Source organism: Homalodisca vitripennis, chromosome X (assembly GCF_021130785.1).
Source record: "Homalodisca vitripennis isolate AUS2020 chromosome X, UT_GWSS_2.1, whole genome shotgun sequence".
Classification (NCBI taxonomy): domain Eukaryota; kingdom Metazoa; phylum Arthropoda; class Insecta; order Hemiptera; family Cicadellidae; genus Homalodisca; species Homalodisca vitripennis.
Window position 1 is genome coordinate 26688856 of NC_060215.1, and position 20582 is coordinate 26709437.

The following is a 20582-nucleotide window of genomic DNA, read 5'->3' on the forward strand; positions in this document are numbered from 1 at the left end:
AGGTTATTTTTATAACAATGCCTAAAACTTGGCTGAAATAGGCGTATTAGCCATATCGTGTACATGGTAATTATAATCTATTACAAGAGGTGCGGCTAAAAAATAACTGGATTAGTATTGGAGCCACAGAATGAATGCAATAAAGCTGAAAATAGTACGTCCGGTCACGTGACTCCCCCCCCACCCCTCCTCATTTTTCATTTGGTTACCGTACATATTACTCTCAGTCACTAACATATGAATTGTAAGTTTCACATTTAATCATGTAAACTAACTGTTACACAATACAAAACAATGCTCCAAACAAAGAAAACAAAAAGAAAAAGAATAACAGTCTAGCCACCCTTAAGAAATGAAGTTATTTGGTTAGTTGTTACAAAAAAAAACTTGGAAAGGACATTCAAATGATTATCTAGCAGAATTTCAACAAAATAAATAAATAGTTCAGGGTAGAACGAGGATTATGTGACTAGCGCATGTCTTGGCATTTGGTCCCGGACTGGTATTATGTGACTATCACATGTATCCAGCTTAATGGGCTAACATCTTTTTGTGTTTTCACTCCGGAATGATCTGGAGCAATCTATAATAATAAGGCAAAGCACAAATGACTAAATATTGCCAACAAACACATACAACTCATGACAGTTGTGAGTCTCAAAATTGACTCGGCCATCAGTGAGTGTGTGGCTTATGTGTAGTTTTGATACTAATTTTATCTTTGCTCTGTACTTTGTTACACACAAAAATTACAAAGAATGGGCTGTTTCTTTATGAGTAATCTCATATAAAACAATATATGTTTTAAAATTGTATACCTGAATAAGCAATGTTGCAACCCAGCGTTGACTCTATTTACACATTTACTAACGTCTGGTGAGACCGGATGTAAATTCTGAAAGGGTTAGTGTTGGTAAGTTAGTATGTGTGAACAGTTGACTTCCTTAAAGGTAGAAATGGTCTGACACAGTTTTATTTATTACAGCCGGCAGAATGTCAAGCTTTGATCGACAAACTGCGATCATGCTCAAGAAAAGAGCTCCTTGAGGAACTGAAAAAAATTGATACCTGGACTTTTGGAAAATGCGAACTGTACCACTGGATTGAGATTTTAGATTTATGTGACTCAATATTGGCAGCAGCAGCTACTCGAGTCACCCCAAAGAGTTGGCAGATTTGTTGTGATCTGCCAGAGAATCAGGAAGTAAGTCTGATCCAATTATTTTTCTCTCTTTTTCTGATCTTAAGTTTCCCCCAAGTGATTGTGCATAATTGTATGTATTTAAAATTATCCAGTGATTCAAAGATTAAATCCTTCAGTTATTTTGTTGCACCTGATCAAAAATCAGGTTTGTGTTTTATCTGATTTTTTTAGTTATTTTGTAAATAAATCTGTGAATTCATAAAAAAAAATTAAATACATTATTATATAGATCTATTGTAACTAGTATTGCATGAGGACTAAAATAACTTCTTTTAGTAATTTTCTGTTTAAGGCAATGTAAAACGAAAATCCTTAGTTTTCTGAACATTGTAGAATACGATAAAATTTGACTTTCTTATTCTACAATATAAACTCCTACACCATATTTACAAAGTAAGATTCGCTTAAATTTATAATGAAATGAATGTTATTTTGCTAAAATAATTTAAATTTCTTGTTGTGTAGCTTATTAGGAAAGAATATAACTGTACAAATGTTTGTATATTGGTGTTGCTATTTGTGGATTGCAGGCCTATATTTCATCCTAACTTTCAAGTGTCAAGGCAATAATATGTGTAAGTTCTAATGAATGTTAGTTTAATCATTACGTGTTTCAGTCCAAAGAGTTGCTGCTATGGGTGCTTCACTTTACCACACTGCTTATAGAGCACTCTTTCTCTCGCCACCTCTACAACTCTGTAGAACATCTGCTGACCCTGCTCTCGTCATGCGATCTCGATGTAGTCCTGGGAGTCCTCAACCTTCTGTACATGTTCTCGAAACGAAGCAACTTCATTACAAGAATAAACGCAGAAATGCGAAATACTTTGCTCAAGTGTCTCACCTATCTAGCTGAGGTATGTTCTTCAAATAAAAAAAAGACTGATTTTATAGATAACAAGATTTTTATTCATGAACATTGAAGAAGGATGTGTGTTTTGATGTGTGCTACACAGCTCACACTCAAGTTAGCAAAGTTGGACAAATATATGAGTTGGAATTTCTTTTGCACACAGCAGCAATAGATTAGATTGTTTACTTGGGTTCACAAACAATGAACAAGATTTCATAACATAGGTAATTGGTTATAAACATTGTTTTAACACCAACTTATAGGGTATGAAATTATTGCTTTTAAGATACAACATACACACGGATTTATTTAACAAACTGAGGACTAGAAAGTGGAAAGAGGAAATAAACAACAGAAATATGATCTTTTTACTAAGCACTGTGCGAGTAGGTCTACCAGTTTCTTGTTCATAGAGGAGCTCTTTTACCACTAAGTAAACTAGTATTTCTTATACTCTTTTTCTCCATTTCTTATAATTAACTTACAATAATTTATTAGTATTTCTTATATATTTTAAAACATGTTGTGAATAAATCTTAAAATTTTTTTGCTCTACCTCATTTATGTGATTAATGTTTTAAAACCAATTAATTCGTAATTAACTCATGGGAATAAGGGTAGTGGAACCCAACAATGTACAAAATAGTAATATTTTTTTGGTTTTGTTTTTAGTCATATTAGCCTTATTATGTTTTGTGATTTGTTTAAGTAATCGTATTTAATTGAAAATTCTTTTGCTGTGATTTGCCATTTTATTTCGGTAAATCAACTTTTGTATATACAAGGCATATTCAGGAACTCACGGCCGGAGGGTTTATTTTTAATGTTTTTTTCTACACTTGCCCAGTAGCCAGATTCCTTCCCTAAAAAACGAAACCGGTTCCGGGTCAGTACGATGAGAACTGTGAATGTGACAATACCTGTTACGAAAAATGTCAATAAAATCTCCTGCAAAGTGTGAAATACGTGGTGTGACGGCGGATGCGTTATCTCGTTTGGATGGGAAAAACTCTAGTTGATGTTTATAATAAGATAAAGACTTCATAATTCCAAATAATGGAAAAATTTAAGTCCGGAAAAATTTATGCCCATGGAGTTTGTAGTTTCTCAAAAACTCTTACCCAGCCTCCAAACGATTCAACTTGTGTTGTTGTGGCAGTTGTTTTTGGACCCAACTTCTTCCGGTGTTCCCCAGACACAAGACAAGTTTTGGTCCGGTACCCATAGGGTTAATGTTTACAGTATGTCAGTTCCATTAGTTGTGTACGAATTAATTGAAAAAATATTTTGCCCTTGGATTGAGTAATATTTATAATCTGTATTATTGGTTACCTTATTAATCAAATTATGGCACAAACTAAATTAATATTTTATTTTTCAGAGTTGGGGTGGACGTGAAAATGGATTTGGATTGGCGGACTGTGTCCGGGCACACACTCCTGTAAGTTCCATTTTTTTCACTGTAGTTAATTGGTAAAATTATATCATAAATAAAACAAATAAGTACGTACTTGACGAGTTGTTAATATTTTAATTTTTACTAGCGTAAAATAATTAAAATAAATAAATATATATATATATATATATATATATATATATAAAATAATAATAACCAAGTTGATTAAATCACTTCTACAGTAGTAATAATATTAAAAGTACGTTTAGCAAGCCATTTAAACAATTTTTTCAGTAAAAATTTAAAATTTTAACAAGCTACTTACTATGTGGTGGCTTTTCATGTAATTTTAATACATGCGAGAATATGTTATTAATATTGTTGTTATTGTTGAAGCACAAAATTATTCACGCAGTAGACAAATTCACAATATTATTTTGTTTTACTGATACAGACTATATCTAGAATACGTTTATAATAGTGAGGATATTGAATAAAAATAAAACATCACAATCAAATATTTACAAAACAACAAATAGTAATAAACAACAATATAAATTTATAACACCCAATAAAATATTTAAAAAAATTGCAAACAAAAGTTATTAAAACAAATTAATATCACAGGCCAAGTAAATGACCAACAGAATAACAGGTTTTGTCTGTAAGCCAATTTTTACATTCCAGTCCATTTCAGGGAATTTATTAAATAGTTTATCTTAAAAATAAATGAGTACTTCTGGTTTTATCAAGTCTCATATGATCTAGATCAAGATAAAATATACATTCAAATATTTCTTCCTAGTCCTAAAGCCATGAATTGAAATGCCTCACTGCTTGTATAAAACCTCCTTGATGGTTCTTGTATATGTGGATGGTTTGTCTGCCATGTAGGTCCCAGTTTTGTCTGACAATGCACAAAATAACATTATCAGTTAGTCAGTAAGAAATTCCTTTCTTGGACAGAACTTTGAATACATATTCATTAGTCTGGGAACCACAAACCAGTAAATCATTAGGCCAAGTTGTTTAATTAGTGTTAAGGTTTGCTCTAGCAATAATTAGTTTCACAATCTGATATACTCACGTTATGACTAACAACTGGTCCAGGCAAAGTACTTAACAAGCAATGAATTGATCAATCGATTTTTTTCTTTGAAAACATCTAAAAATTTGTCCAAAGAATAGTAGTAGTTTTTGTTTATAAACACTGTCACCCGTCGGTAAATATTTTTCTTTAATCAAAATTACTATTGTCATTCTGTTTGAAAACTTCCAATGTACTTTATGATTAACAACTTCATCACTTAATTCGTTGCCTTCCTAATTTTTGTCTGGCAACACACCTTGGGTTTTCATTAATTGCAACGGAATTTGATGATGTATTTTAGATTATTCAGATATTGTTTATTTGGACAAAGCACTTTTTAAAAGATTTACAATTTTTAGCTTATATATTTTTTTAGTTGTTTTATCATTTTATTTTAACTGTTCAGTTAGATTCTTCTGATGATTTCAAAAATTTTCTTTGCCCTCTTTGCTACTTTCTTCGTTATCTGTAAAACTGTCATTGAAATTTGAAACCAATTCTGTTTAACGCTGACTGACATCTTGCTTTACAGTTTCATCATTTTAGAAGCAGGGGAAATATACAATATTCCACAAACTGGTATTAACTGCATTATAGCTATTGTCCTTGTCAACCAAGAATTTTTCAATTTTTGTTTCTGGTTGATAGTTTTACTCAATGTCATTTGTGTTTTCTTTCACAAATACATAAAACATTTTTTATTCTTAGGTCTATATAGCCAGTAACGTGACTACCACCTAAGTTTTTTTGGTCAAAAAATTGCAAACACAATTACAATTTTGATTTATTTCGGTATTTGGAACAAGTTATTTGTCAGGATTTAACCCTTTTAACCCCGGCCATTAAATCAAGTGATGTGCCAGAAATCCCAAGCCATTTTCAGACAAAATGTAAGGGTTTTGTAAAAAAGTCATAACTTAGTTATTTTTTAAGATATTTAGGTAATTCTTTTTTTGTTTTACTTCTTTATACATGTAGCTTACATAAATATACAAATAAAATTATTATTTTGAAAGTAATTTTTTTTAAATGCATATACATATATAAAAAATAAATAAAAATGAAAAAATTTCAAGTTTGATCATGGAAACCATATAGATAAAAAAATATTTGACACAAAAATACCCATTTAATTTATGATATATTTAATCCTTAATAAAAGGAAACAAAAATTATAGGCCTACCTTATTTACAAATTGAGTAACATCAATGTTTGTAAAGCCGTGTAAATTTTTCTTTTGGCCATTTCTGGGCAAGGCAATGTAACAAGACCTTTGAAATTCACAGTACTTAAAATAAACATAAAACCAAAGTTATTTCTGACAAAATAACTAAAACTGTTCATAATCTAAATTTTAAAAAAGTTTTAAAACAATATTTACATCACTACAAAATGTAAATTTTCAAGATATCCATCACTCAAATCGTCGTCACTAATAACATCCACACCATTTTGCAACTAGGTTACTAATTATTGTATTTTCACTTACGGGAGACTTTAAACGATGTCTTTTACTCATTTTGAAATAAAACAAATAGTAAACTAAACTTTAACTGCCGTACTTTATACTGCTTTAACCTAAAACTGTGAAGAAAACGGTTATTCACAACCACGTGATATACAGCTGTCTGCAACAAGCGTGAGCAGTCAGTCGAGACGAACTGCAATTGCTCAGTCACAGACTGACAAAATACGAAGTCAAACCATTACAAACTAATATATTTCGATGCAAAATATCCTTGTGCACAAGTCTGTGAAATTTCAAAGTATTTGGTGAAATAGGTGGCCAGTAAAGTAATAAAAAGTGCACGTCCGCACTATACGGACGTCGGGAGTTGACGCCATTTTTACGACGTCCGTACTAGTACGGACGTCGGGGTTAAAAGGGTTAAACTAACTGGGACAATTTAACATTTTTGTAAACTGAGGAGAATTTCTCTCAATTGATTTCTTATAGGATGTTACAAATGTAGATATGTTCACTATAGGTACATACTATATGATGGTAGCTATAATAAAGGTACTTTATTTTATGATAGTTAAAAATAGTCTGTAGTTAATTTAATGTTTATAAACTGGTATATCCATGAGCCCAACTTTTATATGATGAATTCCTAACTTTATAAGCTAAATAAAAAATACTAAAAAACTCAATCAAGTCGAAACATTAACCAAATTTCAATAATTTTCAGTTTCCCCTTACTGCCACCACACTGCATTATGAATTCTACACAGAAGACAAGAGCTCTTCCAGCCAAGCTTCATGCATCCACTTAGAAAACGTAGATCAAATAAGTAAACTTCCCTCTGAAATCATGGATGGATTGGTGGAATCTTTCCATGTTCCCAAAGATGGGCACGTAAGTATTCTGTTATCCTCTTACACCAGTTATGTAATAATTAAATTCAAATATCTTTATTCATCACTGCATACACATGGAAAATACAGATTGAATAGTGTCATTGTACAGCATTATACTAGTACAATAAAACAAATTTATTCTAGCTTTACACAGTATAATATAAAATAAGCCTAGGCAATTACTGAATTTTGCTCTAACTCCTCTCAAAAACTCTTGAAGTAAATAAACAGGACGTTCCGTAAGGTTTTTCTTAAGATTCTGTTTGAAAAGATGTTTTTCGTCTTTGTTTCTAATTTCAAAGGGTATGAAAAACAAATATTTCATACCAATTTCATACTCCATACATGAGTCCAGTTTATAGTTTTAAGCTTATAAATTAATAAGCACAGAGATTTTGATTCTCCTACTTCATATATATTTTGATCACCAATCTTAATGTCAAACTTAAAATTGGATTTAGATTGATATTGGAATTGCTGATATGAATTATATAGAAGATAAACTTATAATCTGATAGTGTTTTTAAATGTCGCTGTAGGAATTGGCATACATTTAAAATTAGTATTCTTAAAGGATAACCTTTTAGAGGTTAGGGATTGTTCAAACATTGATCAGCTACATCAGACACTGTATTAAATGTTACGGGGTTTGTTCATATTTATTCATTTGAGTTATAGTGGATCACTCTTTTAATAGTAGCAACTATTTCTGGTGCACTACATTCACAAAGTATGAAAGCATAATTTTGGTCTGTGTTACAGGCATCTGTTTGTATAAAGTTATATTTTATATATGGTTTTAAAGCAATCAAAACTACCATAAAAATTATGCATTTGTTTTAATATGTGGATATAATTTATTTCAACAGAATTATGTAGAGTTTATTAATATTTGGAATATATTTAAAATGTTCGTTGCTGGTATGAATTCTAACTGATAAATCAGACGAAAATGTGTTGAAATATCTTTTAAATATTTAAGACAATATTTTTAAAGTAATATTTATCAACATATGGTACCACAAAACAAATAAATGCAGTTTTTTAATTTAGAAACAGAGGCATGAAATTGGAAATAATTGAAAGTATCACTGTGTCTAATGGGGAGTAGTGCACGAAGTAGAGTCATTGCCGAAGAGACAACAAAGCTGATGAAGTTGCACATTACGGACCTGTTTTGGCAGTTAGACGGAATCTGGGTATTAACGCTCATAGAGGGTTGAAGGTTTGGGAATGTTAGTAAAAGTTGGTAAAAGCTAAGCTATGAATTAGTATATTATTAGTTTTAGCAAGAAGTACATTATAAATAATACTGAAGGTTTTCCTAACCCCCAGAAAAAGATATAAAAATGCGGACTATTAGCTTTTACTAACTGAACTAGATTTCTCTCTAGTCTTAAGAAAAGAGGTCACTGTTTCTTAGCCAATTACAGAGACATGTTAACGTTTGTTAGAACAATGACAAAAACTAAGAGTTTTTTCTAACTAATTGATATCATTAACCCTTTTAACTCCGACGTCCTTATAATAAGGACATCGTAAATATAGCGTCAACTCCTGACGTCGGTATAGTGCGGACGTGCACTTTTAATGATTTTACTGGCCACCTATTTTACCAAAACCTTTGAAATTCCACAAAAGCATCCCAAAAACACGTAGCCATGAATTTCCTTGTTGACGGGCTAGCTTGGAGAAGCAGTATTTCCCATTGCATTGACAACGGTTTCTCTCAGGGTTCATGTAGGCAACCCGAGTATCATCACATAGGCAACCCAAGTATCATCGCTCGTAAAAATCCTGTTCAAAAATTTTTCTCTTTCAAAGTCATGACAAGGGAAAGAAAATCTATGGCAGAACTCATTCTTTTTGTGGTCGTTAATAAGCAGTTTTGCTACCCAATTAGCAAAAAACTTGTAGTAGCCAGTTTATCTGATTTCAGGAAAATGGTCAGAAAGTTCCAAAATTGTGAATTAACAGTTCTTACAAATTTTTTCATTCATTTTATTTTGTTGGTCATCACTGACAAGAGAAGGCTTACTGCTCCTTTCTCCATTGTGGATGCTTGTTCTTCCATTAAAAAAATCTCACCTATTGACTGACAGACCACACCTTCACTCAAAATGTTTGGGCCATGAACACAATTCACGATTCACGACTTCTGAGTGATTTTTCGCCCTGCGAAAAAATGTTATAACACCTCACACTTCAAGTTTGTGCATACATTGCTTTGCCTTGCGGAGTTAGAAGCATACTAAACCCCTGTACACATCAATGTCATCTTGGTGGTACTAACCTTAGTACTTCCTGTGCTATGCAATAAACAGTGGTTCTTCCTGACAATAGACAAATTCTTTATTAACATAACATCGAGAAATGCAATGGCGTCAATTTTATATAGGTTTTTTCCTTCAGTGGATGTGTTCTTCATTCTTCCTCCAGTCCAGGAACTCATCAATGGAGTGAAATGGTTGGTCGATGAGCCAGTTGGTCAGGGCTGTCTTCAACTTCTTCACGTTCAGCATCTTTAGCTCTTCTGGTAGGAGGTTAAAGAGTTTCCTCCCCATGTAGGATGGTTTCCTCTCATATGATGCAGTGTGATGTAGAGGGAGGTGAAAGTTTGATGCATGACGAGTGTTGTGTGTTGTGTGTGTATCAAGGCCTCGTTGAAGCTGTTCGATCGTTACATACAATATGACTTCTTTTATGTATAGGCCGATGATTGTTAACACATTTGTAGTTTTGAAGACCTTTCTGCAGCTCTCCCTTGGGCCATGGCTGGCCATAATCCTGATTGCTCTCTTCTGGAGAAGTAGAATTCGATTAATGTTTCCTGCTGTTGTGCCTCCCCAAACTGCAAGGCCATATCGTAAGTGAGACTCGAACAATGCATGGTAGGCAGTTTTTGTTGTGGCATCGTCACTGACGAGGTTTACTCTTTTAAAAATGTACAAGCAGGAGTTCAATTTTTTGGAGAGTGCGTCAACATGATTGTTCCAGGATAGTGCATTGTCGATAGTCATTCCTAGGAATTTGGTCTGGCTTTCCATTGATACTTCTGGTAGTTCTGGGACTTCCTCCTGTCTTCTCCCAAAAGCTAATTGTTTGGTTTTTTTTAGCGTTTACAACTAAGTCGTTTTCATGACAGTATTGATATGCCTTATTCAGTGCAATGTAAGAGTTGATGGCCACATTGTTTGGTGATGACTCGGAGACTAGAAGTGTTGTATCATCAGCGTACATTAGGGGAGTACAGTGCATTCCTAGATATTGTGGCATGTCATTTGTCAGGAGAATGAATAGGACTGGTCCCAATACCGACCCCTGAGGTACACCCCTTGTAATGGGTAAAGGGTCGGATCTTCTTGGCGTATGTTTTTTTTGTGTGTCTTGAATCTCAACAACCTGAATTCTTCCTTCCAAATAACTCTTGAACCATGCGTAGGCTTGGCCTTTCACACCAAGCTGTTCAAGTTTGTTGAGGATCAGTTCGTGTCCCAAGCAATCAAAAGCTTTGCTGAAATCCAGCATAATTCCAGTAACCAGACTTTTTTCTTCCAAGATATCAATGATGAATTCCGCAAGTTTGATTATGGCAGATGTTGTGGATCTTCCCTTGATGAAGCCATGTTGGCTTTCTATTAACAGGCTGTTATGTTCACAGTGGTCCATTAGTCTTTTTAAAACTATTTTCTCAATTACTTTGGAGAAGGTTGAGATTACAGTAATGATATGGGTCTGTAGTTTTTGGCTTCAGTCTGGTTTCAACTTTTTAGCTTGGGGTATACTTTACTTTGTTTAAGTGCGGCTGGAAAGTGGCCATGAGCGAGGGATAAGTTTGTTACTTTGACTAGTGGTGGAGTTAAAGCTTTCTTACAGTGTTTCAGCATCTTTGCTGAAATTTCATCTAATCCTAACGAGGTTTTGGGTTTAAGATTATCGATGATCTCTTCAATTTCTTGTTCATTAGTGAAAGGTAGCTGTGTTAAATCATTACCTGAGGTTTGTGGAGGTGCAGGTTGTTTTGTGACTTTTGGCTGGTTTTTTAGGGTGATTTCTGCAATATTGGTGAAAAACTGGTACTTTAACCAGTAATTAGCAATTGTGTGGGGGTTAGTGACGATTTCTTGTCCTATAGCAATTTGTGGTTGTGTTATTTTTGGTTGATTGTTCTTCCTCTCACTATTTATGACCTGTCACAATGCCTTTGATTTATTTGCAGCATTTGCTATGTGATCAGCTGATGCTTGGCGCTTTACTGATTTCAGCCTCATATCATAATCTTTCTTTGCCTTGCTCATTTCATTTTTATCTGATAGCGCTCCAGTGAGCTCATATTTTCGAAGACATTGTAAATAGTTTTGTTTTAGGCAATTTGTTTCTTTGTCAGCAAAAACCATCGCCTTCCTCCTCCTAGGGCGGACATTTTTTCTAGGGCAAGTTGAGTTCAGGTTGATTACCACTGTTGACAGAAGATTTTTGTATGCTGTTTCTGCTGAGTCTGTGTTGTGTATATTTTGCCAGTCTTCATTTTCCAACTGAGCCTTTAGTAAGTTAAGGTTTCTTTGGTTTAATATTCTGCGCATTGTACTTTGTTGTTTTGGTAGAGTTGTTGTGTGTGTGTTATTTCACAGATTTGAGCTGAGTGGTCAGAAATTCCAGCATGGATCACGTTAGTAGTTATTTCATCCGTGACCATATTTGTACAGATGAAATCTATAGATGTCTTGGATGTTGGGGTAACTCGTGTTGGAGGGAGTGGTAGTCTAGTGATGTTGTGGCTGCTTAGGGTGTCATTAAGCATTTCATTCTCCCTGTGTTTTTTCAGACTATTAACATTTATGTACCCCATAACAAGAATCGGGTGATTCTCGGCCCTTGTTTCTTCAATTGTCGCTGAGAGTAAGGTTAAAGCTTCTTCAAGTTGTCCTGCTGGGGTTCTGTAGACACCTAAGATGTATAGATGCCTTTTACCTAGCGATACTTTGATCATGCCTATCTCACATGTCAGCTCTTTGTTGTATTCTATGATTATGGGTTGCACAGCTGTTGCTAGTTCATCTTTGACAAAAATAGTGACACCTCCCTTTCTATGGTCTTCACGGCTGAAATGTGTTTTTAGGCAGTACTTAGGCAGTCTGGTGTTTTCCATTTGATGTTTTTTAAGCCCGTGCTCGCTAATTATGATTACGTCGGGGTTGGTTTCTTCTATAAGGTTATTTAGCCGGTTTGATGTTTTACTTATTCCCTCTACATTTTGGTGTAAGACGGAAATTTTATTTGGGACTTTTTTTATACTTTGAGTTTTTGTTTTTCACTGTTTTTGTTTGGTTAGGGATGTAAGATTTTCACTTTGGCATTGTCTAAAAAAGTAAGTGAGCAGTCAGGATGTACTGTCTTGAGTGTTCTGTAAAAATCAATGTGTTTGAGGAAGAAATCATAGTAGCTTTCATCCTCTGCGTTTAACTTTAGCATGTAGCGGGGGTCCATGACTTAGTTTCATCGTGGATTTTTCTATGGGTTTTTTAGCCACTTTTGCCTGGTTAGTCCTTGTTATTTCGACCTTTGTAATTTCCTTTTTTAATTTCCAATTGGTTTGTATTTAATTGCTGTTGTAATCTGTGTTGGAGTTCTGTCAGATGGAGTGTTGACTCAAACAATAATTTTGTTTGATGTATCAGTGTTTATGGTTTCAGCATCTTTTAGGACAGTTCCTTTTTTTACAGTATATGCAGTGGTACACGTATAGTGGTGTAGTGTATCATTGATAAGAGCTTTGGAAAAGATTTTTCACTTTACCTCACATTTCCACCTACTCATGCTGGCAGGGTTAAATTTCCTTCAGGATATCTATTTTCCACATTTAAAAAAGTTGTATCACATTACTATCTTGTTAGATTTTCAACAGGTCTTTTTTGTTACTTAATATATCTTTCAATGGCATTTTGGCACTTTTTCCACTCAATTTTATAAATTTAACGGCTGCTGAGTCCCAAGAGTCTTTTCGGGGATACCACTGATGGAACAAAATTTCTAGCCGAAAACTTGGTATTTATTTATCCGTTTAATGGGCAGATCCTTATTTAACTACTTGTATCTGATATTTTGTCACCTTAGCAAGTATACACTAGCAATTGCTAGAGGTTAGGACATGCTTAGTACTAAGCTGTAGCTAAATAATTTCCAGACTCGTCTTTGCTCAATCTAAACGGAAGTAGGCAAAGGTTATTCATATTGTTTTTAGCTTTTAATAAAACTAGTTAGATCGATCTAACCTAGCCTTTGCTAGTTTTATACTAGCGAACGTCCAAAGTGTTTCTGAAGTCTGTTCTTTCGTAGTCTGATTTGTTGTTTACTACATTTACAAAACTAGGTGATCATTTTAATTTAACAATTTCAGTTGTATATTTACTTACTTAATACCTAGGTTTGTCATAATTTTTTTCTAACTAAAAAATGGTACAATTATTTGTCTGTTATTTTAGATATAGAGCAATATTCAAAACAAAATGGTAATTATATGTTATATTTTATAATCTTCTTCATATATTATTATTGTTGGTTGGATCCTTGAAAATGTTAAATGAGCTGGATTGTTTTTTCTTCAAGTAATGTGTGCGATCATTTTTGAAACAGGATTCTTGTAGTGAAACATTTTCAAACACAGTAGGTCCTTGGTTACATGGACCTCCAGTTTATCTGGCCCGGTCCTGGCGTGATTGTAACATTATATAAATTATGATGGAACATATTATAAGAGCTTGACATCAAAATTCTCTGTTCACAAAAGTCAGTTGACAAAAGTATATTTCTCAGTATCTTTCCTCTTTGACGAATGCTGCATGGTATAGTAAGTGGTATGGCATTAACTATTGAAGATGCACAGTGCAACTTGGATGGAACATTAGTAGTATGAACAAAAACGGATAAATGCAAGTAGATGAAGTATAAATGACTGTAGCACATGTAAGTATATAACGATGCAGGACATGTGGCGGGTCCACCGGTGGACCCCTCGTGACTCTGACTGATGGTGACGGGTTCATGGGTGGGGGAAGAGCTGCAAGCCTTAGTGTGATACAGCGCTTATGCGAGTACTTGGTTCAAGTGGCCGGGATTACTGTGGGGTCCACCCCATCCCCTAAGTATCAAGGCTTGTTTTCTTTATTTACGAATAGTGCACATCTAAAACAGTGTTTTTTAGTATTTTTTTTATTGCTTATTTAACCTCAATAGAATCTTCAATGCCACGGCCGTTTGGAGTACAAGCCAGCGGAACAACATTTGACCCCTCGTTACCTGGACCATCTGAGCTACAGGGCGCATCCGGTGCTACATTGGAAACCTACCTGATATTAGGTCGTCAACTCGTTGAACCAATTGATCCTGTTGACAGTGATATTGATGAGAATGATGATATACAAAGAATTGTGAATGTTGAATCTGATGACGACTCTGGCGAAGGAAAATGAAGAAAGTGATGGCAAAACTCCTTACACTTATTTGACTCCTCCTGAATGGGTAATTACTACATCTGGGATGAGGCCCATTCAATTTACTAGAACTGACACATTGCTTGTGCCTATGCCAGGTGATAGAGCACCATTGCATTGGTTCAATATGTTGATTGATAACGTATTTCTGGAGAAAATATGTAGATTTACAAATGATTACTCTGTTCAAGTCTACTTCAAACCTTCTCTGACTCTTAAATCCCGAATAAACCGTTAGAAAACGTTAACAGTACCAGAACTAAAAATGTTCATGGGACTAATTGTTCACATGCGGACCATTCGTCTGAATAGAATACAAGACTACTGGAAGATAGACCTTATGTTTGACTTTTAAGTATTTCTGGCAGAATATGTCAAGGAACCGCTTTCTGCTTATTTTGCGCTGTCTTCATTGTAGCAAAGTGACTGATGACGGGTCAAAAGAGAAGTCAGTACAAAAAGTTGTTAGTTATTTTAACAATAAAATGATGCAGATATACTATCATCAAAAAGAGATCCCTTGATGAGGTAATGGTCCTGTGGTGGGAAAGACTGCACTTCAGGCAGTATATAAAAGAATAAGGCACAGGCAGTATATAAAAGAATAAGGCACAAATAAGGAGTGAAACTACACACTGGCAGAGCTCCAAGGACTTACTTTAAAATTTTTAGGTTACGCCGGTTCTTCAGACGAGGTTGTAGATGGCAAGGGTCATACTGTTGTGCATTTACTGAAAGAAAAACTAGGTAATGGACACAGTGTCTATATGGACAACTATAATAACAGTTACAGTTTGTCCTCGGCTCTTGGTGCATAAAAACTACTCAACAGGAACTCTGCGCCAAGACTGATTCCAGCTGAAGTAAAATCAGCCATGCTCAAAACTGGTGAATCCATAGCCAGATACGATAATAGTGATGATCGGAAAATGGAAGGATAAGGCTGTGGTGACTTAAATATTAACTGAGCATGAGATGATAAATTTTATTGACAATCAAGGCCTCTCCAAACAAAACCCTCTCGCAATTGTCAAATACAACACCTTCATGAGCATGGTAGACAGAGCTTACCAGATGATGAGCTACTACTCTGGTGTGAACCCATATTCTATGCTTCTGAAGATAATGAAGTGATGTTGTATGGTGAAGTGATGTTGTATGGTAAAAATTATCAATGATACAGTGTTAGTGGTAGTGGTATTCATGGTGAGGAGCTAGGGGTCCACTGGTAACTGATGGAACAAAATGTTCATTACCAATGGAAGGAACATTCCAAATCTGGTGTGGACCCATATTCTATGCTTCTGAAGATAGTGAAGTGATGTTGTATAGTGAAGTGATGTTGTATGGTAATAACAATGCCACAGTGGTAGTCATGGTGAGGAGCTAGTTTTCCACTGGTAACTGATGAAACAAAATGTTTATTACCAATGGAAGGAACATTCCAAATCTGGTGTGGACCCATATTCTACGCTTCTGAAGATAGTGAAGTGATGTTGTATGGTAATAACAATGCCACAACCACAGTGGTGCTCATGGAGAGGAGGTAGGGTCCACTGGTGACTGATGGAACAAAACGTTCTTCTAATGGAAGGAACACTCATAATCCATTATGAACCCATATTTCGTTCTGGACGTATAAGGTGAGTTTTTACAAAAACAAAAATAATAGCCATAGGGTACTCATTGCTATTTAACATCACACAGAGAGTGGGTTAGGGTATTGAAATTGAAGTGGTAAGTCACATTTGGTAAAATGGTAATGAAGTTATTTATTTCTATAAAGATACCCTTACTGTATTCAGGGTGTTTACAGGAGGTGTCACTAACTTATGTGGATGATAGTACACATCATTTCATACAAAAAATGTCATATAAACATAGGCTATGAAATGTCTCATTTAGCCGCTAGCCGCCATTTTGTATTTTGAATTAAAAAAATTAATATCTCGAGAACTAGTAAAGTTACATACAGTTGGAACAGCTACCAAACTTGGCTAATAAGAGGAAAAAAAATATAAACGAAATAGAGCCTCTTGAAAATATAGGCTTCCACAGGCCGGGAGCAACAAATAACCTGATATCTTTCAACTGTGACATGTTTGTTGCTTCTGGCTTGTGCAAGTGTAACATTAAAAAGGTCATGCTCGCTTATGCATTAACGTATTTCGTTGAGAACAGTACCGTTTGAATTGTTATAAAAATTGAAATATAGTTAACATCTTGTATTTTTTGTATAACTGATGCAAAAAAACCTGATATGTTTCAACTGACAGATTCTTTGTTGCTTTCGGCTTGTGCAAGCACACCTATAAAGTGATTGTGCTCAGTTTTGCGTTGACGGATTTCATTGCAAAAGGTACCGTTAGGATTGTTATAAAGATTATTAAATAGTTGGTATCTTGTGCATTTTCATAACTATACTGATTTTTTTGTTATTTGACTTTAAACATTTTCAACAGGCACCATTTTGTTAATATTAAAGCAAATCACACCATTATTTTCTAAAATTTTCCTTTTATGTATTACTATGTATCTGTGAAGTTTGGTATCTGTGGCTTTGCTAGTTCTACAGATATTAATGTTTTGTAAAAGATAAAAAATAACAGCTAGTGTTTAAACGAATAATTTCTTGACTGAATTTTATTCCCAGATTTCAGAAAAAAATGTAATACTTACTTGACCCAGTCCAGATTTCAAAAACCACTTCCATCTGCCTTTAGTTTAGCATTCCACCAAATAAAAATATTTTATTAGCACAGAAATGTTACAAAAGCACACATATCAATAATAGGCGGCTTGTCATAAACTAGCGTAAAATTACATAAGTTTCACAACTTAAATATAATGAATAAATAATAAAATAGAACTTTGGTATTTCAATTATAATATATTATGCAATAAATTAAAATATCACAAAAAATAAATACTATATGGCATAAATATAAAATATAAAATTCTTAAATAATCAAAGTGATAAAAATTCTGAGGTTGAGTAGTAAGTTTTAGATAGCAACAAATCAAATTGTTAAACCTGGAATAACTGAAATTATTATAAATGTTAAGTATATGGTTGTATAATTGTAATCATCTATGTGCAGGTGGTTTTATAAAATGCAATTGTATTATTTATGGATAGGTTAGTTAAGGAGTACTTTATATCTTTTGTAGTAGCCATGTTGAAAAATATATTTAGAGAAAAATAATCTTTATTTTAAAATACATATACCATGATTTCTAGCTTTTGGAAAAATGATACACAAGAAGCTTTGTACGATGAATGACTAATAATGCAAATTAATCTCTGCATGTTGGAACAGTTTTTTTACAATTTGTTGCAGCTTCACATATAGAAATGCTTTTCGTTCAGATTCCACATATGAAAAGTAAACATACTAAAAACATACTTCCAAAAACAACATTTGGCTAAAACATAAAGAGCATTAAGTAAACAATCTAAGTTTTGTTTGAATAAAACATGGCTTTCCCAGTTTCATTTGTTGTTAATAACAAAACTCAAGAACTGTTCTTTTTTTTAACTATATTCTGTGGCATTTGAAATACAAGCAATTTTGTATTATTTAGAGCAAGACCAAACTTTCAGCTCCCTTAATCTTAGTAAAAACAAAAGAAATAACAATTGAGCATTAAGTGATAGATTGAGCGAACGTATAAGTAAGTCCCACCTGATATATTGCTTTAAAAGATAAAGGACGTTTTATCAATTTGTTCAGCACTTCAACTTCAGGGATGCTACAGGTCAGGGAAATCAGGGAAGTCAGGGAAAAGTCAGGGAAAAAAAAACAGGACTGGAAATCAGGGAAAAGTCAGGGAATCCGGTCTCAAGTCAGGGAATTTCGACGTTGGTCAGGGAAAAATATAAAATCCCTTTACACAAATAAACTTACTGCCGCCGCGCCGAGTCCAAACCTGCAGACGACGCGGCGCATGAAGCAGGCAGCTCCCTACCAGCCTTTGCTTTTTTATATTTGCCACCCTGTTAGCCTCAACACCGCTTTTTTTCCACCCATTAATTGCCAAAAACCCTGGGGATTGCGTCGAAAAAAGTCAGGGAAAAATGAAAAAATTTGGTCTGGAAATCAGGGAAAAGTCAGGGAATTTCATTATTGGACTCCTGTAGCAACCCTGAACTTTTTGAGAATGATGGCAATCAGGATGTGGACTCAATTTATTAACCACAACCTGACGTAACAAAGCAGGAGATTCAGACGGCACTTTGGTAAATGAAAATATTGCTGAAGTTGATCATGGTGAGAAAAAAAATGTTACATCTGTACTGGACTGTGAAGCAGCTCTATGGACGATAACTAAACTCGGCAATAGCCTATAACAGCACTGTTGAAAACTCTGCACTTAAAGGGTTAATTCGAATGAAACTGTTTTTTAATAACCTTTTTGGGAGATTTTTATAACTATGTGTCATTTGTCTGGTCATGAATGTGTCCCAATTTGATGCATAATTCAAAATAAAATACTGTATTGCATTAAAAGTTTGTTTTCCAAATACTTTGCATGAAGGAAGAGTTGAAGATTTTAACAATAATTCTAATTAATAACTTTTACTTTTTAATTTAGAAGGCACTGAAGCTGTTATATCATGTGACTCATAAGGAGACAGCATGCATGGCATACCACTACTTATTGTGTTTGTTGTTTCTTTTAAATCAGTGAGTAAAAAGGTCAGGTGTTTTCTTAAACTATGATATGGTTGTGCCAAATTAAAATTGTAATCATTTGTGTTCATACAAATTGATGGATTAATTTTAGTGCTGAATTTTAATTAGTTTTGAACCAGCGACAAAAATACCATAAATCGGGCATATTTGCAACACAGTACGAGAGTTGAAGCCGAATCACACCCAGTGTCTGGGCCTGCTGCTGGGTCACATTTTAATTCACCAAATTTCATTAACATCGTCAGAACATATACTTTGAATATTGAAATAAAATGTTGATAATATTTTGTATGATTCAATAAGATAAGTATGGTAATGGAATTGGTATAAGAAATAAATATACTGCTAACGTATATAATATTTAATACATCATAAAGCTAACGTAATGTCTTGGATAAATAAAGTAAACCGAGAAATCAAGTTTATCTGTACAAAAAGCATGAGAAACTTATATGCCTACTCCTTTTTTTGTATTATATGTGAAGTGAGTGATCCTTAAGTCGGATTGAAGGGAAGAACCAAATTTTATTCTAGTAATTTTTAGAAATATTTTAGGTGATTTAGAATTAAGGTGGGGGGAAATGTTCTTAGTGCAGTACAGTACAACGGTTGCAGTGTGTGGCAGGCCTGGGTGCGGGATCTATAGAGTTGTAACCTGGATTGTAACTTTTACAAATTGTACTGTAAATGCATCATCAGTATAATATAATAATATTAATAACTGTGGTAAATAGGTAACCAAACAAATAGGTTTTTAAAGGACATGGTATTTAATCAAATTTACATAGTAGGGGTGCAGTCAACATTTGGTTGAGTTAGTTATATTAATGTCATATAGTTTTTTCAGATAGTTTCACTTAAGACAAAAATAATACTCATGTATAATGGTAAAATTTCATATTCAGCCATATTGCAATGATATATATATATATATATATATATATATATATATATATATATATATATATATATATTATTTTTCAACTGTTTTTCTTGAGCCTGTTTACAAAATAGGCTAAAAACCTACTGTAAATTCTTATAATTACTTGTGTAGTGATCATATAAATGTTTAAAAATTTTTCCTGCTGGGGAATGTTCCTTAAAAGACTGTAAATATGAAATTTAAGAAAGTTAACTTGACCAAAAATTGATTGCAATAATGATGACTTCGTAACTTGCTATCTTAAGAGTGTGTTTTTTAAAAAGCTTCTTACTTTGAGTTATGCTTTCTTTTGCTATACAATTTATTAAAGTAATGAACCGCAACACAACAATAAAACCAAATTTTATATCAACAAAGTGATATTTACAAAATTGAACTTTAGCAATCTTCAATATTATTTTTCTAATTGTAAAGTAAGTCTTTATTATCAGAACACTAATGTGTAAATGCTTGCTTTGGAAGTATTATGAAATTTGCGTTTGCTAGACAATATGTTTTTGTTTCCTGCGCCTAAGTTTGATTTGATGTCTTTCTCTGACGTTTACC

The 20582-nt window shown here is 33.7% G+C and overlaps 1 protein-coding gene across 1 annotated transcript in view; it reads left to right on the top strand.

Annotated features, from left to right (window-relative positions):
• LOC124369401 (E3 ubiquitin-protein ligase HUWE1-like) overlaps positions 1–20582 on the top strand; it is a 164986-nt gene that overhangs the window by 17236 nt on the left and 127168 nt on the right. Inside the window, exons 3-6 of the mRNA XM_046827405.1 lie at positions 986–1204; positions 1822–2061; positions 3439–3498; positions 6737–6904. Coding sequence (XP_046683361.1) covers positions 986–1204; positions 1822–2061; positions 3439–3498; positions 6737–6904 — 687 coding nt within the window. The remainder of the gene's footprint in view (positions 1–985; positions 1205–1821; positions 2062–3438; positions 3499–6736; positions 6905–20582) is intronic.